The sequence below is a fragment of the Sciurus vulgaris genome, assembly GCF_902686455.1.
Source record: "Sciurus vulgaris genome assembly, chromosome: 4".
Taxonomy (NCBI): domain Eukaryota; kingdom Metazoa; phylum Chordata; class Mammalia; order Rodentia; family Sciuridae; genus Sciurus; species Sciurus vulgaris.
Window position 1 is genome coordinate 25417350 of NC_136464.1, and position 25573 is coordinate 25442922.

Consider the following 25573-nt stretch of genomic DNA (forward strand, 5'->3'; position numbering starts at 1 on the left):
CGCCTATAATCCCAGCAGCTTGGGAGGCTGAGGCAGAAGGATCACAAATTCAAAGCCAGCCTCAGCAATAGTGAGGTGCTAAGCAATTCAGTGAGACTCTGTCTCTAAATAAAATACAAAATAGGACTGGGAATGTGGCTCAGTGGTTGAGTGCCCCTGAGTTCAATCCCTGGTACCAAAAAAGAAAAAGGAATTTCATCTTTACTGAAGTCTGCCATGTTAACATTTAAGTTCTGGGTCTTAAGTCCAGGAGGCCTGGACTCTGTAGGAGAATCTCTCAGCTCAGAAGGTCTTCTGGATGTTGCATTCAGCCTTATATCAGTGATTAACCATGCTCAGTCTTCATGATCTCTCTATAATATGCTGATTGTAGCCAGTAACAGCAATCCCATTCCACTGTCCTCAAATGGCTACTTCCCTGAACCTCTACAGGCCCCAGGCACTGCAGCCTCCAGCGCCTTCCATTCCAGCAGTGTCCCATCCACACGTTGTAGGTCAGGTTCCTCTGGACCCTGAGACCCTGAGATTGTCTGGAGGGGAATGTTGGTGTATGTTTCAAGAGCTGCCGTAGTGAGGGAGGGAGGGAGACATCAGGGGGTAGAAGAGAGTTGGAATTGCAGGGCAGTTGTAACAGAGGCCTCAGCAGGTCCCACCATGGGTTCTAGAGCCAGGAGTGCATTGAATTGGGGCTCGGGCTGCAGTCGGTTACTTCCCCAAGATGGGCCATAGATTTAGGTGAGGTACTTCGCTGGGGAAAGTCTCAAGTATGAACTGGGCAAATGAGTACATTGGCCCTGAATGGAGACCTGAACAATATCTCATGACATCTATCAAGGGTAAGGTGACTAGGAACAACCCAGACTGGGCACTAGCCTGGGACACAGGACTATCAGGGCTAAACTGGAACAGTCCTAAACACTGACATTTGGTCATTCCAGAAGCACTGGCCTTAAAATACTAAAGGATGCTGTGAATTTTATCAATTATTTTTCTACAACAATGAATCTATATTAGTAGACTATAGATCAATAGTTAAGATGCTGGGCCATTGGATGGATAGTAAGGAACGATTCACTAAAAAAAGCCTTCTGGAATGTCTGTGACTAAATTCGACTTCAGTGAGTCATTAAGCAGGAATAATAACACCTCTTAAGTCAGGTCCCTAATGTACAAAAAGTAGAAGTTGCTCAAACAAAGAAAAGAAGATCAAATCAGAAATATCCTAGATATCAGAGTGGCTCTAGGGATAGCATCATAATCACCTGGGAAACTTACTGCAAACACTGTGTCCCCAGCACAGTGCTAATTTGGCAACTCTAGAGAGGGGTAAGGGCCCAGGGGAGCTGCATTTTTCACAGTGTCCTTGGAGGATTCTGACATAGTGACTACAGCACTCTACCAATTGAGCTATATCCCTACCAGTCCTTCCACCCACTTTCAATAGTAGGGATTGAACCCAGCGGTACTTTGCCTCTGAGCTACATTCCCAGTACCTCCCCACCTCTTTTTGAGACAGGGTCTCCTTCAGTTGCCCAGACTGGCCTCCAACTGAGATCCTCCTGGATGAGCCTCCAGTGTAGCTGGGCTTATAGACATATGTCACCATGCCCAGATATCTTTCATCCACTTTCCTTTAACCCATAAATTAATCACTTGCTGTGTTTTTAAGTTTCTATCAAGTCAGGTTGCCAGATAAAATACAGGACACCCCATTAAATTTGCATTTCAGATCATCAACAAATAACTTTAGTATGTCTCATGAGAATATAACAATAATAATAATATAAACATAGAATATAATGTCTATATAATAGTATAATACAATGTTATACATACAATCACATACTGAGTAACAATATTTCAGTCAACTCCTACCACATAATGATGGTGGTCCCATAAGATCATATCACCTAGAGACATTGGAGCTGTTTCAATTTTTGTGAGTTCACTCCGTGATATTCACACAAAAAGCCAATCACCTAGTGATATATTTCTCAGAATGTGTCCCTGTTGTTAGGCAACGCATGATCATAATATTGTTAGGAATTTCGTGGTTAAATAAAATAGGCATTAAATATTATAAATGATAGTATAATAAAATATAAGTTGTGGATAATAAAAAAGTGTTTGTTGTTCATTTAAAACTCAAATTTAACTGAGCATTTTTATTTGCTAAATCTGCCAACCCTACAATAAAGGGTATTTTCAAGCATACCAAAGCTGAAAGGATAATAGAATAGACTCACATGTAACCATTCCTCTGTCTGGACATTTATCAGCATTTTGCTCCAGTTATTTTTTTGTTTAATTTTTGTGCCTATTATCTCTCATTATGTGAGGATATAGAAAAAATTATGTCCTTAAGCCACTGATTGTGAAGCTGGGGGGCAAGCTTCACATTCTTGACATTAACTAGCAAAGAATAAGCACTAAAGTGTGTGATGCTGACTGTCAGTGCTACAGGCATTTGGGAAAGAGGCATCAGCCAGTATTGCCTGACGTGGTCTTGGATGAAGGTGCCCAGAGCTGAGATTGTGTTAGATTTGTAAAATCTGTGTTAATGAAGGCAAGATGAGTGAGCAGACTTTGGGGATAGGGTAGCAGCAGAGCTAGTTGTATTCACCCTGCTCTGGCTCTGTAGTCTCTCTCCATTTGGTGGCATTCATCCTCCATTGCTCGCACTTAATCATCTGGGGACCAGAGCAGCTGTTACCCATCAGGCTAATATGGATCAAGAACTACTGCAAATTACATCATCAGAGCAGATTAACTCTTGAACTTGTCAGCATAATAGCCTTTCGATCTTCTCCGGGTGATTTGTTAATTAACCTCTGAAATGTGCTGTCTTTGACATCATTGGGGAGTTAAATTTTTCTTTGATTGGAAGTCGCCCTCGGGAGGATTATAGATTGATAAGAAAAACCAGATTCTATTCAGTTGGCCAACTCTATGCTAAGGTATATGAACTGGCATGCCTATTTGGGCCTTCAGGAACATGTCAAAAAAATAAAGAAAAATATATGAAGATGTTCTGTCTCTTGCCTTGAATCACATTAAGGTTGAAAATGACCTACTTCCTATGCATGAGACAGGAACACAAAATATGGGTTCTTCCCCAGCTAATGAATTCACTTTTTAATTCTCCTCAACCTCAAGTGCAACTTCAAATACTAAGGAAGCAAACTGAAAAAGTAGTTTACTGAAATAAAAGATAGATTCAGGTCAAGTAGCATTAAATGACCGGGACTCACGTAAGTCCCCTTCATGCTCTTTTGTGCTTTACCCAACAGAGGTGGCCACTATCTTGATTTCCAACAGCACAGAACAATTTTGCCTGGTTTATACATTATATAAATAAAATCATACATATGTAATTTCTTATGTGTCTGGCTTCTTTCGTTCAGCATTACATTTGTGAGATCTATGGATGCTTCAAAGTAACTTTTGCTATTAAGTAACATATACCCAAAATTTTAAAATTGCAAAACATAGCATATTTTAAATTATTTTTAAAATTATATGTATGGCCAGGTATGATGGTGCATACCTGTAATCCCAGAGACTCAGGAAGCTAAGACAGGAGGATCAAAAGTTCAAAACCAACCTCAGCAACTTAACAAGGCACCATGCAACTCAGCGAGACCCTGTCTCTAAATAAAATACAAAAAAGGTCTGGGGTTGTGGCTCAGTGGTTAAGTGCCCTTAGATTCAATACCTGATGCAAAAAAAAAAAAAAAAAAAATGTATGTCTGTACAAACTTCATTTGGTCAAGACTATAAACTTTTATGAAAGTCTTGCCTAAAAAGAAAAGTTTTCATTTCTTCTTGACTTTTATTAATCTTTTTATCATGGTCTATTATTATGATTAATAATGATTAATCCAATTTCTCCAAAACTTAATCCTTACCTAACTCCAAATACCTTGCAAACTCTGTAGCATCTTTATGATAAGATAAATATAAGGATAAGACGCAGGGATTTTCCAGCTGGTGAACTCACACATTTTCCTCACGATGAAGTCACTCTCTCTGCTCTCCTGGATGAACCTCAGCCTGCTCCCTCCTGCACCCTTCATCTTTGCAAAGGTCAACATTCTAATCTCTGGCTCCTGTGGATCAAATCAGATCAGTTGGGTGGGAAAGAGGAGTTACTTGGTTGACATGTTAGGACACAAGTGTGTCTCTCACACTCAGTTATCTCTCACTATCATTTCTGATTCCTCTCTTTCTGAAAGGTGCTCTAGTGAATTACACCCCAGTTCACACGTTGCCTTCCATTGACATAGGAATGAGGCAGGATGTGCTGTAACTGTTTTCTCCAACCAGGCAACTTCTGACCTTGTTCTACCCTTCAGATCTTTATTCCTTATTATGAGCCACCTCATCCCCCCTCGTCCAGTGAATCTGCTGTTAACTAAAAGCCCAACTATCAGGAACTTCCAACCATGACTGTTTAAGAAGATCACAAATCATCCACCAAAAATGCACCTGGAAAGTTGGACAAAAGTTAATCAGAACAACTACTTTGTCACTCTGAAAATAGACAGAGCCAAGGCACACAATGATCTGAAAAGCAGATATGCTTGAAAAATGACTGAACTTCAGGTAGGAACAGTAGGGATCTGAACCATCCTGGACTGGGGCTGCTCCCATTTCCCTTGCTTGCTGCTCCCAGGTTGGTCAATATAAATGCTTTATTGGAGCAGGGCAAACTGAGTACCAGCAGCTTCTCTGTTACAGTCCAAGGGGCTCATTCCATTTGGGGCACTCATATTTGAAAGGACAGAAGAGCACCAGAATGATAATTATGTGGGCTACTGTAAAAGAATTCATATGGTTTGGGAATGAGATATGCCCTCAAAAGTTCATGTGACAATGCAGGTATATGCAGAGGTGAAATTATTAGATTATAACAGTTGCAACCTAACTAGTAGAATAATCTATTTGATGGATTAATAATTTGAAAGGATTACTGGGTGGTAACTGTAGACTGGTAGTGCATGGTTGGAGGAAATGAGTCACTGGGAGCATACCCTTGGGGATTATATCTTATCCTAGGTTCCTCTTTCTCTTCATGCTCTCTGCTTCCTGACTGCTTTGAACTGAGCAGCTTTCCTTCACCACGCCCTTCTACCATGATGCTGTGCTTCATCTCAGGCCCAGAGCAATCAAGCCTGTTGACCTTGGACTGAACCTCTGAAATTGTGGACCCCAAATTTTCCTCTTCTAAGTTGTTCTCATTAGGCATTTTGGCCGCAGTGACAAAAAGCTGACTGACACAAGAATCTATAGCAATTTTTCTTCTCACCTATTGTTTTAACTTCTTTCAAAGGTATGAGATCAAACAAAGCAATAATGCTAACATTGTATTATTTGGTTTATAATATATATGAATGTGATATATGTGGCAGTAATAGCACAAAGAAGGAGGGAGGGAAGCAAAATTAAGTAAGATAGAATAATCTGAAATTCATTGTAGTAAGTTAAGATGCATATTAAACTCCTTAGACTAAATCCCCCCAAATAAAATTTTTTTTTTAAATTAAGAGAGTAATTTAAATACAAAATGAAGTAGTTCAGGAGGAATGAAAAATACTGTTTTTTAAAATTTTTTGAAAAATACTGTTGACATGTAGAAAACAAATATAAAAATGGCAAACATTAATCTGACTACATCAAAAATTACATTAAGTATGAATAGCCTAAATACCCCAATCAAAAGGCAGAGATTATTAGGCTACATAAAAAGGGAAGATTCTACTACAGGTATACTCCAGTGATAATGCAAGTTCCAGACTACCACAATAAAGCAAATATCAAAATAGAGTTACATAAAATGTTTTGATTTCCCAGTGTATAAAAAAAGTCATGTTCATATGATACTTTAGTCTATTAAATATACAACAGCATTATGTCTAAAAAAATGTGCATATTTTAATTTAAAATACTTTTTTTTTGTACTGGATATTGAACCCAGGAGTACTTAACCACATCCCCAGCCCCTTTTAGTTTTATTTAGAGACAGGTTCTCATTAAGTTGCTTAGGACTTTGATAAGTTGCTAAGGCTGGTTTTGAACTTGCAATCCTTCTGCCTCAGCCTCCTGAGCTGCTGGAATTACAGTTGTGCACCACCACACCCAGCTAATTAAAAATATCTTCAGTTTGTAAAATTTACAATGCCTTCAAAGCACAGTAAAGGGTAATAAATCTATGTATGTCTATATATGTCATCTATAAGAGGCTTAGATTCAGACACAAATAGATTGAAATTAAAAGGATGGAAAAAGATATATCATACAAACAGTAGCCGTTAGAGAACTGGAGTAATTATAACAATATCAGGAAAAATAGACCTTAAGACAAGAAATATTCATAATGCTAACAGTCAAAACTTCAGGAAGAGACAACAATTAAAAACATGTGTGAACTTAACAGCTAAGCTCAAAATACATGAAGTGAAACTGACAGGTACCTTAGGGATAACTTGGGTGAAGAAGGAGAGGGCAAAGTTATTGTCTGCTGATCACTTCAACTCAGGTCTCCCACCCTATGCTGCCCAATTAAACGGCATTCATCATGACACACTGTGACCATGTGTTTATTTGTTGGCTCCTCCAGAGCCTCTTTCCTTCCATATGACCAGTACATAGCACTTTTTTCTGCATTTCCAGCACATATAGAAGAGTCATTTTTTTGTAACTAGTAAGTGAGTGGCATCCCAGTCAGAAAAGGAGAAGTAAAAGACAACCTAGCATATTCTAGTTACTGTAAGTTGTTCCAAATATCTTCATTTGTGTTTCCCAAACTAACTTCCTTGAAACGTTAGTTTGTTGCTCAAACCTTTTTCCACTCTGTTTCTGTCTTAGATATTCAAATATGCATTACTGTGTTTAAATTTATTTATTGGATTAATTTAAAATTTTTTATCTGTTCTTCTTAGTTATACATGACAGTAGAATGTATTTTGACATATTATATATAGATGGAGTATAACACCCCATTTTTGTGGTTGAAAATGATGTGGAGTTATACTGGTTGTGTATTCATATATGAACATAGGAAAAGTTACATCCAATTCATTCTACTGTCTTTCCCCACTTGTTGGATTTAAATCCAAACTTATTCAGCCAGACTTTCTTCAATATCTTAAAGAAGGACTCCTGGGAGATGCTGGCTTGGAATGTCAAGTAGCTATAGGGGTAGTGGAAAATGAGCCTGGAAATGTACATTTTGACCAGGCCAAGAGGAACCTGGTATAAGATGCTAAGGAATTTGAACTTTACTCTGCCTTCTACATAAAGCCATCAGATTTTAGACAAGGGAGTAACACTGTCCAATTTGCATTTCATAAAGATCATCCTGGCAGAGGTGTAGATGATGAACTGGAGGGAGGCCAGGTTGAGGTAGAGGAACTAGTTGCAAAGTCATTGTCAGCAATCCAGGTAGTAATTGTGAAAGTCTGACTAAGACTATAGCAGCAGGAATGGGGAGGAGGGGCTAAAGGAGAGAATATATTTAGAAAGCAGAATTGACAGGTTCATGACTATTTGCATCTCAGGGTGATAGAGAGCAGTGTGTCCTTGAAACCTTCCAGTTTTCTGACCTTGACAATTGGCAGGTGATGGTGCTGTTCATCCTGACAGGGAAGAGAAGGGTAAAACGGGGGAAGAGGTCTAGTTTGGAGACCCAGGGGAGTCCAGTTAGAAATTCAGATGCAGGGTTCAGGAAGAACTCTGGGCTAAATGTGAAAAGTTGAGAGTCACTGGAATATTGCTTCAGTTGAAGACATGGGATTGAATGGGGCATTCAGAGAGAAGGCACAGGGTGAGGCGGGAGGAAAATGAGCAGAGGTGGGATCCTTGGAACTTCAACCTGTAAGAGATAAATGAACAGGAAGAAGGAAGAAAGAGAGGGAAGGAAGAAGCAGAAAGGATACCAGAAAGGATGCTCTCAGGAAGCCAAGGTGGGGTAGGGAGAGAATATGATCCACTCAACATTAAATGCTAGAAAAACAACAACAAAAAAAAAGATCAGAAATAATAAGGAGAATATGGATCACATTTGATAATTTGAAAGTAATTATGAACTTGGGAGAACAATTTCAGTGAAAAGGTGGATTAGGGCGAGGCTGAAGGTGAGTCAGATTATGGCGGGTTGAATTGGAGAACCACCACAAGGAAATGTGGGTGGGGAACGCCTAGACTCTTCCCAGGTGCTTAGCTTTGAAAAGGAGGGCAGGAAAATAAGCCAGAGGAAGTACTTAAAGGGTGGAGACTTCAGAGGGCTGGGGATATAGCTCAGTTGGTAGAGTGCTATTTGTTTTAAGTTGGATGACACTTTAAAAGAGCAGGAGAGCTTATTTATGTGCCAAGGGGGAGAAACATTACGGGATTTTGAGCAAGATTGTTAAGGGGATCTTAACCTGTAGATCAGGGCCACTACAAGAGGCCCCAAAATATTTTCTTATCCTAGTTCCTTCAACTGGTGAACATCCCTGAGACACAATTTTTAGGACAGATTCAGTAAATGGGTAGAGAACACTTCTTACATATTTCTGTACTCCCATCACTCTATATCAGAGGTGGAAGGTATCCTGACAATTTTTTAATTCATTAAATCATTCCTCTGATCAATAATCAACACCACTCCATTGTTTTTAGAGAATAAAAGTAGCAGCTCACTCAAGCCCTTCCAAATCTAGCTTAAATCCTGGGCTCCTATGACTTCCACTGCGGCTCCCTCTCCAGTCAGGTTGCCATGTTGGCTTGCCCACACATAGGCCTGGCTCATCCTGCTGCCTTTGCACTGTTTCTGCCCCACCATAATATTATCCCATTTATACAGACAGAGAGACTGAGAATGAAATTCCAACCTGCTGTGGCCTAACAGGGCTTTTAGATTTGCCTTCTGCCTGTCTCTTCAATTATATGGACAGCCAGTCTCCCCCACACTCTCTCCTATTCCTTGAACAAGGAAGTACTTTTCTACTTCCAGACATTTGCCTGACTTTACCTGCTGAATGGAATGCTCCTTCATTATCACTTTTTGAGCCTGGCTACTTTATATCCTGCAGGTCTCAGCCTGAATGTCACTTCATCTCAACTGATGTAGACCCCACACCCCATTAGGAGCAAGCCTAATACACTTCTTACTTTCTTCAAAGCACTGAGAACAGTCTGTATTTATTTTATTTATTTATTTGTTCACTGCCCTTCCTTTTCCCCCCATCAAAATGTGAGTTCCAGGAGGGCTGGAAACCCCCCACCTGGTCTTGCCTCCTGATCTCCACTTCTGGTTGATGGTACTTGACCAGGGCTTTAAGACTATGGTTAATGAATAAATGGATGAACAGCTCTGCCAGCTTTTCAAAACCCAGCTTAAATTGCAGCTCCATAGTGAAAACAAATAATAGATGGTATATGTTGCCAGGCCCGGTGGCACATGCCTGTAATCCCAGCTGCTCAGGCAGCTGAGGCAGGAGGATCCTGCCAGCCTGAAAGCCAGCCTGCGCAACTTCACGGGGCCCTAAGCAACTCAGCAAGTCCCTGTCGCTACAGAAAATAAAAAGAAAAAAAGGGCAGGGGATGAGGCTCAGTGAGTAAGCAACCCTGGGTTCAATCACCAGTACCCCAGTACCAAAAAAAAAAAAAAGATGGTATATGTTGAGCACTTGCTTGCTTTATTCCAACATACACAATACTATATCATTTTATTTAATAAGACCCTCTCCATTTATCTCCCAAAACTCATAAAATAATTATAAGCCAGGCAACACACTCAGTGTTAAGTCACAAGTTAGCCTCTTGGCTTTGTTACTTAACATACCACACACATTACTCTTTTTGTCTCAGTGACATAATTAGTGATTCCCCATAATCCCATAGTCCAGTGCCAAAGCACACAGAGAGCTCAAGGTATGCTGCTACTGAAGGTCCCTCCAGGGAGATAATATAATAAGAATGTCAAGTTGTCTTTATTACATCAAAGATAAACACAGCCAGACGTTATTTAAAGCAATAAAAACTGATTTTATTTAGTATCTACAGACAGTAGGGTAAAGAACTGAGTTCATTCAGACTTCTAGAGAAATGGGCCTTTTGTTAAAGAGAAAATGAGGGAGTAGGGGGAGATGAACAGTAAGGGCTTGACAAGAGGCAGGGAATTGAAAAATTTATTACCAAAAGCAGAAAGAAGGGGTGGTCCATGTGAAATCCATCTAGGTTTGCTACGCACCCATGGAAGTTGGGTTCCTACCCTCCCACAGGCACGGGGAGATAGGGAACTTATCTTCAAGTGTGGGCTGGAACGAGCTGTAATTCTTTTGCCAGCCTTGGGTTTTCTCAGGCAGGCATTTTAAGAGGGACTAGAATGTGTCCTCGAGTTGTTAGTGTTTGTTCAGATCTTTGTAGGCCAAGGTGGAGGCCTAGTTCAAAAGAGGGCTCAAAGGATTCTGATTAAAGTTTGGTTAAAGAGAGAATATTTGTCAATTGTAAACTTTGAACAAAAAAATTGAATCCAACTTTCAAGTGGACTAATTCCATTCTACCTGTAAAGATGTCAAAAATATTTACAAGATAATTTAAGCTTTGAGATTGAGATACGCAGTTCAACTCCCACATCTTCCAGAATTTGCTAAAATCTTAATGTTCTAGAAAGGATTGTCTATTCTGTCAAAAATGACTATAAAACAAGTTATTTCCCACCACACTAAGAACCCATAAGAAAGGATTCCTAGTATTAAGTGTTAGCTGTTGGGTTTGGAAATGTCTGTTTTGCAGTGTATGGAGTTTCAAGCAGAAGCCCTTGAGTGTTGATAAAGATCTCAGGACCACCTTCACACAAAGTACAGGCAGTAGCTTCAGAAAGCTGGAATCTACAGTGTTGGAGACTGAAGGGACAAGGATCCTCCCAGACTCCTCTAGATGTTTCTGCAACCTGGAAATTCTCTTCCACCCGCACTGTAGGTTTCAGTTATAACCTGCTGCTTCAGAAGCCCACTGGACTCAAAGGAGTCCTCCCTTAATTATAAAAGATGACACGGGGCAGTCCGCTGTGTTTAAACAACCTGGGTATGGCCCTGCCCAAGGCTTAGAGTCTCCAAGGACTCTTATCTCTAGCACTCTACCCCTGAGAGCCATGAGAGTCATTTCTGAAATCATCTCAGGCTCTGAGTACACCTAAGAGTGATTTTCTTCTTGGGTTCCACCCTGGAGCAGATGCGTGCATTCAGGAAAATGTCACCCAACCTGTCTCTTCCCACCTGACAGGTGAGCTGGGAATTCCTGTCCTACTGGGTGTGTTTCTTTGGGGAGAGTGTCCTTTCTATGAGAGAGGGTGTTTTCTCTTAATTTGATCTTAAACTCCACAGGCCCAACTGTTCATTGCAGTAGAACCTGGGTCATGCTGTATTTTACCAAAGCCTCTATTTGCAGCTTAGTCAGTGCCAGGGAGGTAATTGAATGCCATGGTTCTAATGACACATTTTCCATTCCAGTTACTTGAAGTTCCTTTTCTGATAAATAGTTTAGCAATTATCTCTTTGGTCACTACCTGCCCCCTTGGGGACTGGTCTGCTGGGTCGAGCTGTCCATTCATGCCATGTTACAGAGTCCCTGTAAATTGGGAAGAACTCTTGCCATCTCTAGTCATGTTATGATGTAGCTTCATTACTTATGAAAGTGGAACGTGGCTATCTTTTCTCACTTTAAATTAGCAAGAGGACAAGTTACCAACAGGCTGGCATCAAATGCCAGCTTTTCAAAGTTCTTAAATGTACAACATTCCAGACTGTAGACTAGGTAGGAGGAAAGGAGACAAAATGTACCTTCATGATCTTCCAGGGCTGTTTTCAGCAGAGGAGGCCTGGTATTCACTCAAGGGCTCAAATTTAGATACTGACATTATCTCCAAGTGAGACCGTTGGTCCCAAAGTGTACGAGAGAGAGAGAGAGAGAGAGAGAGAGAGAGAGAGAGAGAGAGAGAGAGAGAGAGAGAGAGAGAGAGGGGGAGAGAATATCAAGTGTCAGCTGTGAATGAACCTTTAAAATATGCCATAATGTCGTTGGGGATGTAACTCATAGTAGGGCACTTGCCTCGTATGCATGAGGCCCTAGATTCAAACCCCAGTACCGCAAGCTAACAAAGAAGCCACGCGCAATCCTGCTTCTTGGCACTGCTTTACTTTGTTGTTCGTTTACTCTAACGGGAACCAAAAAAAAGCCTGATCCTTACAAAATCTCTTGGAGATTCTGATTCAGGGTCGCGCCAGCAGCGGGCGGTGGGGTGAAGAGTGATTTGAAAAGGCCGGTTTGGACTACAAGAAATTCGGGAACCACTCGAAAGCCTCGGCGATTTGCTCCCCGCCCCCGGCAGGAGGCCGGGCGGTGGGAGGGGCTTGAGGTCTGCCTGGGGCAGCCGACGTCACAGCTCCGCCCCCGCCTGGAGGAGGGCGTGGGGCGGGGCCGCAGCGAGCGGGGCGGGGCCGTGGCGGCACGGGGCGGGGCCGCGGCGGCACTGGGCTGCAGGAAGGAAGTGCGCAGACCGGCTGACTAGGTTCGCCCTAGCAGGAGACTGTGTCTGCCTCTGCCGGAACTCCAGGAGCGACCTCTGCCAACCGCTCCTGCGGCGGGCGGGGACTGTGGCCGCTTGCGGTTCCGATCACCGGAAGGGCCAGGCCTCAGCGCTGCTGGGAGCTGCTTGTGGCCAAGCGGGTGCGGCCGGAGTGACCGCGAATGGGTCCATGTTTTTGTTTCCTCCTTTCTTTTCTTATTTCATCCCGAACAGCGAAAGGTTCAGAGGCAAAGCGACAGATACGTGTAACTACTGAGTCCCAACACGTGCGTGGTCCCAAGGGCTCCGGTTGTTCGCTGGGATCCACCATTAAAGCGGTTTCAGGATACGCCTGTGTGTGTGGGGTTCTCCCCAAAGTGAAAAGTAGTTGTTTAGCCCTTTCCAAGTTGGTACTTTGGGAAAGGGTTCTCACAGAGGAATGCATCTTTCCACAGCCGTTGGCATAGAGTTTGACAGCACCCCGCACCCCTCCCAGAGTTCTGAATGCCTCCTGGGAGCAGCTTCCAGGCCAAGCCAATTTCGCCTACATTAAATGCCCTGCATCCTGATATTTCTGTCTCATAGATCCTTGACTCAGTGAGACAGTCTTTCAGATTTAGCTGAATGCCACAGCCGGGCCTCGATGCAGTCTGAGTCCAACAAGTGTGAAGAGGAGACGCCATCCCTTTTGTGGGGTTTGGATCCTGTATTTCTAGCCTTTGCAAAACTCTACATCAGGGATATCCTGGGCATGAAGGAATCCCGCCAAGTGCCAGGTATGTGACTGGTCAGCCAGATGGGTCCATGTGTTGCGTCCGCATCCTCTTTCCCCAAATCTGCAGAAAGCAAGGGCTTAGGCGCTTTAAAGAGAACCTCCCTTTTGAACATGATCTTGTCTGGACCTTGGAATGAGTCAAAGCAGTCTTAATTTAAAAAAAAAAATAGATGGCTTGGGGGAGTTACCTTTGTACTAAGGAAGCTTTTTGCCTATGTTTAAAGTCTTTCATATTTAAAAATGCTCTTTCTTTGGGTCTGCTCTGGGTGGAAAGATCACCCAACCAGGCATTCCTAGGCCTCACCTTCTGTAAAGCTTAGATTTCTTTGTGAAAATGGGCATTAACCATGAATTGGTCTTGTGGGGGTTTGCTTTGTTTTGAATTAATCAATATAAACTCCATGGGGGAAGGACATCATCTGTATTGTTCACTTATATAATCACAGTGCCTTAAGCAGTACCTTGCATGTAGGGGCAATTGAAACAACAAATTGCACATATAAAGATAAATAAAAATTGTTAGGCTAGGGGCTGTGGTACATTCTTGGAATACCAGCAACTTGGGAGGGTGAGGCAGAAGGATTGCAAGTTCAAGGTCAGCCTAGGCAATTTAGTGAGCCCCTGGCACAAAATAAGGCCCAGCACTGGGTTCAATCTTCAGTACCACAAAATAAAGTAAAATTTGGTAGAGTAATGGCTACTACAGATAGGTTTATCATACCTAAAAGTACAGCAAATAGAGTTTGGGGTAGATTTGAGTAACTGGAGTAGCTGTGGATGCATGTTCACATTTACTGTGCTATATTGTAACAGTGGTTCATTTTATCATAGCCCTTGCTGCTTTGCCACTGCAACTTATTTTTATTTTTTAAATTTTATTATTATTTTAATCATTTATTTATTTTTAAGTGGTGCTGAGGATCGAAACCAGTGCCTCACACGTGCTAGGCAAGTTCTCTATCACTGAACCACAACCCCAGCCACCAACTTATTTTTAAAATAGACACATTTCTTTCTCTTGCTTTCTCCCTGCTCCTCCCTAATCTCTCCCACTTCCTAATCTCAGGGGAAACTGGATTACCTTTCTTCCCCATTTTAGGCAGATTTTTTCTGTCCTTGAGTACACACCCACCATAGGAATGGAGGTAATCCAGACTTGGGGGATGGTACCAAAAGATCTCAGAATTGACTATCTCCCAAATTAACAAGAAAACTACAAATCCAACAGAGAACACGTGGAATATAGACTTTGAATCTCCTCTTTAAAAGTTCCTGCTGATGGGCAGAATCATAGCCTTTGGGACAGGAATCCCTTTCTCCTTTGCTAGTAAAACAATAAATCTTCTTTTTCCTTTTTCTCAAAACCGTGGATCGGCATCAGGAACAATGACCAAGCTTTCAGCAGCAATATGAGAAATTCCGTTATACTCTTTTTGCTATTTTGATTGAAGCTTTCCAATCAAGGGCTTTTTGAGTTAGCAAGCTGTGTGCCAGAAGTGGTCAGTGATCTTGAGAGTCCACAAGTTTAAGTAGATGAACTTTTATGTGATTCCAGTTACAAATATCTGAATGGCCTTAATACTGAAGCCTTTTGTACAAATATCTGAATGGCTTTAATATTGAAGCCTTTTGTACAAATTTTTCATCACACCTTTATTTCCTGATTATTGTTGGACATGGTCTGGTTTTATTCCTTGGAAGATATCCAGGCTCCCCTGTAGTGTTCCACTTTCCAGAACAATCTAGTATTCTTTGTAACTCATCTCTAAAGGAAGAAATTCACTCACACCAAATGCCAGCCTTGCTTAATAGATCTGTGAGTGAGCAAGCAAGTATCAGGGATATTGTAGAGGCTTCACTTATCCTGTGGACAAAGAACATTATGATGTATTAAAAACAAACCAAGAACTGGAGATATAGTTCAGTTGGTAGAGTGCTTGCCTCGCATGTACAAGACTCTTGGTTCAATCCCCAGCACTACCCAAACAAAACAAAACAAAACAAAACAAAAAAAAACCAGACCAATAAAATATTAGTACTGATCTTTGCTCTATTGTTGGTAAGAGTGTTTTTGTTTTGTTTTTGTGGTGCTGGTACCAGAAAAAAAAAAAAAAGGAAAAGAAAGAAAGAACTTGAGACTTCATAAAGTTTAGAAATGTTTCAACAGCAGAGAATATCTTAAACAAAATAACTAAAGTTAACCAAAAAATGACAAAACATGAATCAAATGTGTTCTGTAATAAAGAATGTGGCTGACCTTTATCCTTGATCCTGAGAGGTGACCTTTATATCCTTGGACTTGCCAGAGTGATTGTCTTTGTTATTGATGGTAGCCCCTTGGACCACACCTGTTTATGTTAATAAGATGCTTTATACCGGGCTTATAGTTTCAGGATGGGGGCTGTCCAAATCCAAAAGAGCATCCTTACTACTAGAGGTTTGGGGTTTGGAGTCAGGTCCATCAGCCTGACCCCTTGGAGGTCAAGTTCAGTCATATGTCTGATGAATCAATCATGCCTGCTATTATGAAACCCCAGTAAAAATTCTGGATGCTTGAGGCTTGGCTGAGCTTTCTTGGTTAGTGATCTTGTATTGATGTGTCAGAGGATGATGTGTACCGGGGATGCAGAAGTTTCACATTTGGACCTCCTCATCCTTGCCCTTTGCCATCTCTTCCTTTAGCTGGTGCTGATTCGTATTCCTTATTATGAAACTGTACTCCTAAGTGGAACACCTTTCTGAGTTCTAGCAAATTACCAAACCTAAGGGATTAATGGGGATCCCTAGATTTATAGCCAGTTGGCCAGAAGTGCAGGTGGCCAGAGGATCCCCACAAAACTTGGGGCTAGTTCCTGAAGTGAGGTCAGTCTTATAGGTGATTGTGTCCTAAACCTGTGAAATTTAACCTGGCTGGGGATTTAGTGTTAGAATTGCATTGCGTAATGATTGCAAAATATCCTCTCCTTAAATCTGTGAATTTAGGGTTGAACCTATAAAAATATTGTGAAGTTTTACTATGGTGGTGGTAATGTGTAGGTTTGGGGGAGTTTCAGCATTTTTTTTTAAACCGATCAATTAATTTAAAATAACATCTCATAACATGTGAAAATGGTCTTTGTTTTAAATGTCTCTGTAATGTCAAACTTCAATGATTGGATAAATAACACCTTTGTTTTTCCTCTTGCTCTTACATCACACACAACACCAAAGATTTCTCAGACCCCGAAAGATGTGAGGTTTTTCTCTCCATCAGAAAGCAAGCAGTAGGTTCTGCCATGGAACCAGCTGGGCATCCTCTAGTCCAATTAAGTTTTGATATTATCTACTGGGAGATAGTGTCAGATCCCACAGGTTCAGGATTCTGTCCCTGGTACAACTTCTGATGCCATTTGCAAGCCTTGGGTTGTTTTTACCTGTTCTTCTGACCAACTGCTATAAATTAGGGTTCCCACAACCTCTTCTTCAGGTTCAACTAATTTGCTTGAACAGCTCATAGAACTCAGGGAAACACTTATTTTTATTTACTGGGTTATTGTGAAGAACATTACAAAGGATAGAGATGAAGAAATGCATAATCAAGTTAGGAGAGAAGTCACACTAAGCTTCCATGCCTTCTCCAGATCTGCTGCCCTGCAGGAATCTCCACATGTTCAGCTGCCTAGAAGCTCTCAAAACCTCTTCTTATGGCATTTTATTGGAGACTTTGTTGCACAGGCATTATGGAAGCATGGAACTGGAGAAATATGATTGGACAATAAGGATAGGCTGAAATGCTAAGACACTGGGTGGGGAGATCCAGCAAGGCCTCTCTGTTCAGATTTTTCTTGGCCTCTCTATTCAGTGTTCTTGCCTCTGGGGTGTGGGGCAGGACCCCTTTGAAATGAGGAGGTTCTTAAGTCCCACTATTGGACAGAGTAGGTCAGAGAATTCCTTTTGGCCAGCTAAAGCAAGGGAAAATTAGAACCGATGCCCCATAGATGCCCAGGGATAGTTGTATTTATAAGAATTATATTAAATGAATCTATATTTCAAAAATATTTTCTTAGTCATTTTATTGCTGTCAAATTTCAATAAGAGTGATTATACATCAATAAAATAGATTCATCAAAAATACTTTTTAAAATAAATAATAGGCAAGTAACTTGCTGTGGTCATGGGTGTTCAGGTTTACTGTTTGAATCTGAGTCACATCTACTGGTGACCCCAGGTCCCTGTGTCCTCACAGCTTGACCTTCTTCCTGTCAGGGGCGTGAGGCTCCAGGGATCCCCACAGAGGTTCTCGCACCCTCTGTGGGCTATATATGGAACAGCAGGAGCAAGGGGGCCCTTGGAAAAGGCTGGGGCATGAACTTGGTGTCAGCTAGCATTTGTCTGCTGTGATTATTTTCTTAGCCCGTTGGGTTTTCTCACTTGAGAGGGCTGTCATCCGGTCCCTTGAGCTCTCTTCTCACTGGAGAACTCTTGCTCTGATGGAAGGAAGTGGTTCTCTAATTATTTTTCTGCATCTTCAGCCCTCTTCTTGTAGAGGCTGAGCATCTCTATTTGTGTGGTTCATGTTTCCGCATACTTTGAAACATTTCTTCTGACTTTCTAAGCGGTGTATTTCCTCCTCAGTGAATTTTCTCAAAGTTTTAAATGCAAACCATTTGTTATTTTCCTCTACAGTTGTTGTCTATTGTTCTGTGATGCTTTTATGACTTTTTTTTTTGCATCAGTCCTTGGGGACACATTTTTTGTTGCATCCTCAAGTGACTATCTCTTCTCAAAGGCAAGTAGTTGTCAGTTCATGAAGTAAAAGTTTATGGGGCCCACATCTGTCCTTTTTCAAAGAACTCTACCGTGTCCTTAAGAAAAGAACTGTTTAGATTTTTATCAAGCGTTACCAGATACAGAGTTTGTAACATCAGAGGAGAGGCAACTTGGGGACATCTTTGGTTCGTGTCACTAGTCCAGGCATCTCACCATCTTTTCCATACACTTTAACGTAGGCAGAGCACCTCTCCCCCATCTTAAAGGTCTTAAAATTTCATGGGTTTTCTATCAACCCAAATATTTAAGACCTTAAAGGTCTTAAAATGTCATGGATTTTCTATCAACCCAAATATTTCTGAATGGGGTTACTCTCCTTTGGGGGTGACTCAGGCTCCACCTTGTGTGACTGCCATTTTCAGCTCATGGCCTCCAAGGCTGTCCTGGGGATGCTCTCCCATCCACCAAGTCATTTTTGGAAGTTTCCCTTTGCCGAGAGAAGGGCCTGCTTTGAGCTAAATTTACCGTGTTTTACTTTGGACAAATATCCCATTCTCTTAGTGTCTCCAGCAGGCTAAGGCTCAGGGTTTCCTTGTCTATACCTGGGACTCTACCATAGTGACTCATCTCTAGTCATCCTAAAGGGGAACAAGGGAACCACCAGCAGAATCCAGTCTGGGTTCAGGCCGCAGGTCCCACATCTGATGGGACCCACACAGCTCAGTGGTAAGGGGAGGTGGCCAGATGCCTGAAGTGACCATGGTTTCTTTGTTTACATTTCACATATTTATTTTAAAAGGAAACGACCAAAACTGGGTTCAGTGGCACACACCTATATTCCCAATGATTTGGGAGGCTAAGGCAGGACTATCACAAGCTCAGGAGCAGCCTGGGCAATTCAGCAAGGCCTTAAGCAACTTAGCAAGACCCTGTCTCAAAGTAAATAAAACTGGCTGGGATATAGGTCAGTTTAAAGTGCCCCTGGATTCAATCCCCAGTTTAAAAAAATAATAAAATAAAATAACAGAAATGGCCATTTGAAAATTTATAACCTGTTTCTGAAAGTAAACAATTAGCTATCAGGAAAAGAGGCCAGAGAGGATGTCAGTCAGGACCCTTTAGTGCAGGTGGCTTAAGCTGCAATGGAGAACTCAGGTAAGGGTATGAGGGGTCCAGAAAGAGGTGCCGCAGAAGCCAGGAGCTCTGCAACCTCAGATCAGAATCAGGGACTGAGCTCGGGTCCCTCTGTCTCTTTTGTCCCCAGGTCTGCAAAAGGCTGTGGGTGTCAGTGGGTGGGTTCCCCAGTCAGGTATCTCCTCTGGCAGAAACTTGACTGACAGATCTCTAGTCTAGGTTTTGAAAACAGAGTTTTAGAATTAGAATCTGCTGGCCCCAAAGGGTAGTGTTTTATAACCTATGTGTCATCTCCTTTTTTTTCTCAAAAGAAAAAAACAGTACTCAGGCCAGTTCACAGAAATGATGACTGGTTTCTTAGAAAAGTACTGGTTTAACAAAGCCCAGAAGCCTTTCTCATGGTTTCCTTTCTCTTTCTCAAAATGCAGTCCTGTGTGGGTCGTCAGATGAGGGTTGTTTGTAGGCCCTTGTGAACCTCCTTCACAGAGGTACATTTCCTAGTCACCAGCAAATTCACCGAATCTAGTTTGGCAACACCAGTTCTTTCTGCACTACTGCAAACTTTTTTTTTTTTTTTTAATAATGTATTTTTTTTATTGTAAACAAATGGGATACATATTGTTTCTCTGTTTGTACATGGCGTAAAGGCATACCATTTGTGTAATCATAAATTTACATACAGTAATGTTGTTTGATTCATTCCGTTATTTTTTCCCTTCCCCCCACCCCTCCCACCCCACTACTGCAAACTTTTTAAAGCCAAACTTTGTGCCTCTGACCCCTGAGGAAAAGACCTCTAAGTTCCCTGTAACTTGTCATTTGTCAAGGGCTAGTTCTTAAGATTGGAATTTCAGCAAATAGCATGCCACTGTTTTTTGATATCCCTGCACCCTCCCCCAACAGACATGCAGTGAAGCAGAAAGTGTAATCATATAGTTTATGAACTTTGCTTCTTTTTTAATTTTAGGTATATTTTTGTACAATGGGCATCCAATAAAACAGGTAGATATCCTGGGAACTGTCGTCGGAGTGAGAGAAAGAGATGCTTTCTACAGATATGGAGGTAAGAACACTGCTGTCGGAAATCGAGCTCATGTAGAAGGTCCTCACTTAGCTAAAAGTTGAGTTTTAAGCAGCCCCAGCCTTCCAGAGCTGCTGGGAGCCAGTTCGCAAAGCCCATCCCTCTGTTGGGAGCCTCTGGAAGCCCCACATGTAGACTTGAGTGAATAATGAGACAGAGGTCAGGAATGATACTGATGAATACTGTGAGGGGACTGAGCCAGGAGGTAGGAGAAAATAACATAGAGCAGTCTAGGATCACTGACTGACAGGGAGGACACCGATACCTGCAGGCAGAGCTAGAAATAACGAAGGACAGTGATAAAAATACAGATAAAGATATAGATTTTTTTTTTTTTTTTTTTTTTTTTTTTTTTTTTTTGAGTACCCAAAATTGAACCCAGGAACACTTAACCACTGAACCACAACCTGGCCTTTTTTTTGTTTTTGGTACTGGGGATTAAACTCAGGGGCATTCAACCACCTATCCACATCCCCAGCCCTTTTTTGTATTTTATTTAGGGACAGGGTCTTACTGAGTTGCTTAGCACCTCACTTTTGCTAAGGCTGGCTTTGATCTTGTGATCCTCCTGCCTCAGCCTCCCGAGCCACTGGGATTATGGGTGTGTACCACCAGGCCCAGCTTTTTAAAATTATTTTAAGATAGGGTCTCATGAAGGTGCTGAGGCTGGCTTTCAATTTGTAAGTCTCATGCCTCAGCCTCCCAAGTTGCTGGAATTATAGGCATGTGCTACCGTGCTTGGTCAATATTTGTTTATAGTGAGACCTTAAAAAGAAAAGACCAGATTAATGTAAAAGTAGACCTTTAAGAAGACAGAGAGGTGTGAAAATAATTTCAAAAGATTTATATCCATAACAGTTAAAAACAAAAAAATCTTTTGGTACTCAAAGGGGTAAACATCCACTATCAGAAAAGCTCCTTTAAGGAGCTGGGGAGATAGCTCAGTTGGTAGAGTGCTTGCCTTGCAAGTATAAGGTCCTGAGTTCAGTCCCCAGCACCGCCAAAAAAAAAAAAAAAAAAAAAAGAAAAGCTCCTTTAACTCACAATGATGAAACAACCACTATGGAAATCAGTATGGAGGTTCCTCAAAAGACTAGGAATGAAACTACCACATGACCCAGCTATACCACTCCTGGGTGTTTATTCTAAAGATTTAAAGTCATTCTATAGTGATACACGCATACCCATGTTTATAGCAGCACAATTCACAATGGTCAAACTATGGAACGAGCCTAAGTGTCTGTCAATGGATGAATTAAAGAAGAAAATGTGGTATATATTCACAATGGAATCTTATTCAGCCATAAAGAAGAATGAAATTATGACATTTGCAGGAAAATGAATCAAATTTGTTTATGTTTATTATGTTAAGTGAAATAAGCCAAACTCAGAAAGTCAAAGGTCGAATGTTTTTTCTCATGTGGAAGTTAGGAAAAAGGAAAGAAAGATGGCGGTGTTGGGGGGATGTCTCATGAAAATCAAAGGAAGATCAACAGAGCCAGGGAAAGGGACCAGAGGGAGGAAGGAGGGGAGAGAAAGTGGAAACACTGGGGAATGATACTGGCCAAATTATATTGTTATTTTGTATGCATGTATGAATATGTAACAATGAATCCTACCCTTACGTACAAATATAGTAAACCAATAAAAAATTAGGAAAAAAAAACTAAATAAAGGATTTCTATATTGTGGCTACCAGAGAATTACTAGAATGTGATTTTAGAGTAGTGGGTCTTGATTTTTTTGAGTTTTATATGAGCATTATAATACATTGCCTTGTGCAACTTCAGGATTCTCTGTAGTTGAGATATTTGTTGGGAAGTTTGACTTGAATTCCAAATCTTTGTTGTGATTGACATTATCACTTTTTATGGTATTGTCTTGGATTTGCATTCTTGCTCTACTTCGGGAATGATAGAAGGCAGTCAAACTTTGTAATCAAGAACATTTATTGATAATTTATAGATACAGTATCATTGCATTTCCTCAACATTTGCTCGTTTTCCTGAAGACAGTTGTCTCATGCATATTCAAATTGCACATGAGAGATGAAATTTTGCTTGTCTTCTGCTTTTTTCCCAGCAATATATAAATTTTTAAATCAGCAGTAGATCATTTTGTCAAGCATACCCATACGGAACCTGTTCTGTTTCATTTTATCGAAGGCACTGGTCCTGTTTTTCTCCAAGACAACTGGACAAACATTTTCTAAGTTCCTACAGTCCACTCAGCTGTGGCTGCAGCACAATAAAGTGCTTCCTCTCTTGATACCAATGAGGAAATAATAGTGTCTTTCAGTTTACAAAGCACCTTCATTCCTCATTTCATGTTACTCTCCCTGTAATCTTTTGAAATAAAAAGGACAGCTTTTATTTCTTTTTTGTAATGAGAAAACTAAGACTCAGTAACTTGTTCAGGGCTCTACTGATGGGTTTGTGGATCCAGTCTACTGTGCACTGACCCGTGTGCTCTGCGGTTTGCATGTAAGTTGGATTGATTCTCTCTCTCTTCCTCTTCTTCCTCCAGCCTCCTGCCCCTTAATGGGCTGGATTTGGTTTTTAATTTTCTATTTTTTTAGATCAAATAAGTGAGACTGTGAGGACTACAGTGCCGACCTCAGAACCAGGCCAGAATGAGGCCCTGGACCTAAAGGGTTTTCACTTATCCACTTTTTCCATTTTGAAAAAATTGAGGTGATACGTTTGGCTCTTCCCAAGAAGCCTTTCTCCCAGAGTGGGTGTCATGAGCACACCACACATCTGCAGGCCGCGGGAAAATGGCCAGCATCAGGATGTGGAAGCACTCAGGCGCAGAAATGCTTTTGCAACTTTAATTCTTTTTTTTTTTTTTTTTTTTTTTTTTTTTTTATGGGTTTTGTTTTGTTTTGTTTTGTTTTGTTTGGCAACTTTAAATCTTGTGTGGCTCGTTCAAGTGGAGTGCTGATTCTCTCCCTTCTGTCCTCAGGCCCAGTTTGGCTCTTGGGCCAACTGCCAGGCAGCCACTCCCTGCTGTCCTGGGGCTTGCTTTCCCTGACTCACAGCAGGCCAGGCCTGTGCTGGGGGTATTTCTGCCCACCCTGACTCATTCTGGCCACCCAGTGGTGTTACCAGCTGGGGAGGGCACTGTGCCACACTGCCAGGATGCTCCTCCCAGGGCATTCAGCAGCAGACCTTGGGGACTGTGGCAAAGGCTCTGCTAAGAGAGGTCACAAGCCAGGGTAGGGAGGGTTTGGTATCAGTGCTTGTGCGCAGAGCACCAGGCAGCCACTCGAGCTCAGACTGAAATCTTGGGAGCTCAAGGCAAGACCGCAAGACCGGAATGATGTCATGTGTACTAGAATAATACTCATCTGCCAATTCTTTGACTTTTCGTTATAGATCAAGATTTTTCAGTGGACCAGAAAGGTGGTGTGCCTATATAGGTGTCATACTTTTTTTTTTTTCAACTCAAAATGTCTTTCTTGATTTTTTTTTTTTGCTTCTTTTCAATATTTACTCATTATAAAATAGTTTAAAATGAGAAAATTTTAATGAAGTACATAAAAATTATGTAAAACTCTAAAAAGTAGACAAAATGATGTTTTAATGAACATCTTCTCTGACATTCCTACAGTGTTGCTAATGTTAAAGAAATCTAGAAATGCCTTTTTTCCTTAGCACTATTATATGCATGTCTTTCTCTTCTTAATGTTTTTTTTTTTTTGGTGGTGGTGCTGGGGATTGAACCCAGGGCCTTGTGCATGCTCGGCAAGCACTCTACCAACTGAGCTATATCCCTAGCCCCTTCTTAATGTTTTTGAAATTAGAATTATAATCAACGTATATATTGAATGTGGAATTCCTTCCCCATACTCCCAAAGGTGCTGCTCTTAGCATTTAATGTCATAAAAAATAATTTCTGTTAAAATATACTATTTAATGTTTTACTTAAAGTTTTAATAAGATTTATAGGACATAAGATTTCTGTTTGACAGGGAAGTATATATATTTTTTGATAGCAGTGTACATAGATTTCTCATAACTTTTTATTCTCATACATGGTGTTATTGTAATTTATTTAGCCAATTGCCTATTTATAAACATTTAGTTATTTCAGTTTTCAGTACTGCAAACCATACTACAGTGAACAGCCTTATACAAGATGCATATATCTGTGTATTTGTTCTTTTTATCTCCTCAGTTTAATTTATTGGAAGTAATTGCCAAATCAAAGGCAATTTATACATATAACTAGGGAATTTAGCAAACTGACATATACTTATTGGCCATTTTTATATTTTCTATAAATTTCATGTCTTTTTTTCTTTGCTACTTTTTCCTCTTTTTCTTATTGATTTATTTGAGCTCTTTACATATAAAGCACCAACCCTGTTATTTTGAAAATTGCTATCCATTACTGGCTTTTAGGTCGGCAAATAAATCAGACTATTTTTTCAAATGAGTTCTAATTTTCAGATTCTGCTTTAAAAAGTCTCTCCTACCCAGCTTTAAACTCCAGGTTGAAAGTGTTCACCCATATCTTTTTCTCATCTTAAGTTAACCTATTTCCTATTTAACAAAATGAAACCCATCTGAGAAGTATTTACAGCTTATTTCAACAGAGATTTAAACTAGCAATAAAACATTTTTGCTTTATTTGTATTTCTTCTATATTACATACATTTTTCCAACAAAGTACTTGATGGTTTTTTTTAAAAACTTATGAGGCCCACTGAGCCCATACTTAGCAACCTCTCTTCTGAGTTTGTCAAAAATTAGATAAAGAAAAATTATCTATCTTCCCAAGCAAACATGTTCAGATTTCTCTGCAGTTAAAAATCCAAATGCCATGGGAACTGTCTTGACTTTTTCCCCCGACAGTCAGGAATTAAATAAGTCAGACCAATATTGATTTTGTGACCAAGATATAATTATTTTCTTTTACAAAAATAAGAGTCTGCCCTTCTGGGATGTGCTTGGCTTTCCTTATAACCCCTTTTGCAAAGAGAAGCCCAGGCCAAGGGACACGGTATGCTTTGTTTTGGAAGTCAAGTGAAAGAGAAGTGGTGACAGAGGCACTACCCTGCATGCCCCTGACCACAGACCGTGCTATGCCGTCTGCCTGCAGCAGGACAAAAGGGCTGATGTGTGTGGGCAGTGATTGAGAGTCATGCACGTGACTTCCTGCAGATGCCACTTTTAGCAGAGAGGTGTAGACGAGACACAGCGCCCTCGAGGTAGAATAAGCAAAATGTTGTATGCGTCCTGTTGGGTTGTGTATTACTGTGACATGCACAGGCAAGCAG

General features: G+C 40.9%; 1 protein-coding gene across 1 annotated transcript in view; it reads left to right on the plus strand.

Moving 5' to 3' along the window:
* Nucleotides 1–12529: 12529 nt before the first annotated feature.
* Nucleotides 12530–25573, plus strand: part of STN1 (STN1 subunit of CST complex) — a 36831-nt gene continuing 23787 nt past the window's right edge. Inside the window, exons 1-3 of the mRNA XM_079136345.1 lie at nucleotides 12530–12711; nucleotides 13136–13326; nucleotides 20176–20271. Coding sequence (XP_078992471.1) covers nucleotides 13194–13326; nucleotides 20176–20271 — 229 coding nt within the window. The 5' untranslated portion in view covers nucleotides 12530–12711; nucleotides 13136–13193. The remainder of the gene's footprint in view (nucleotides 12712–13135; nucleotides 13327–20175; nucleotides 20272–25573) is intronic.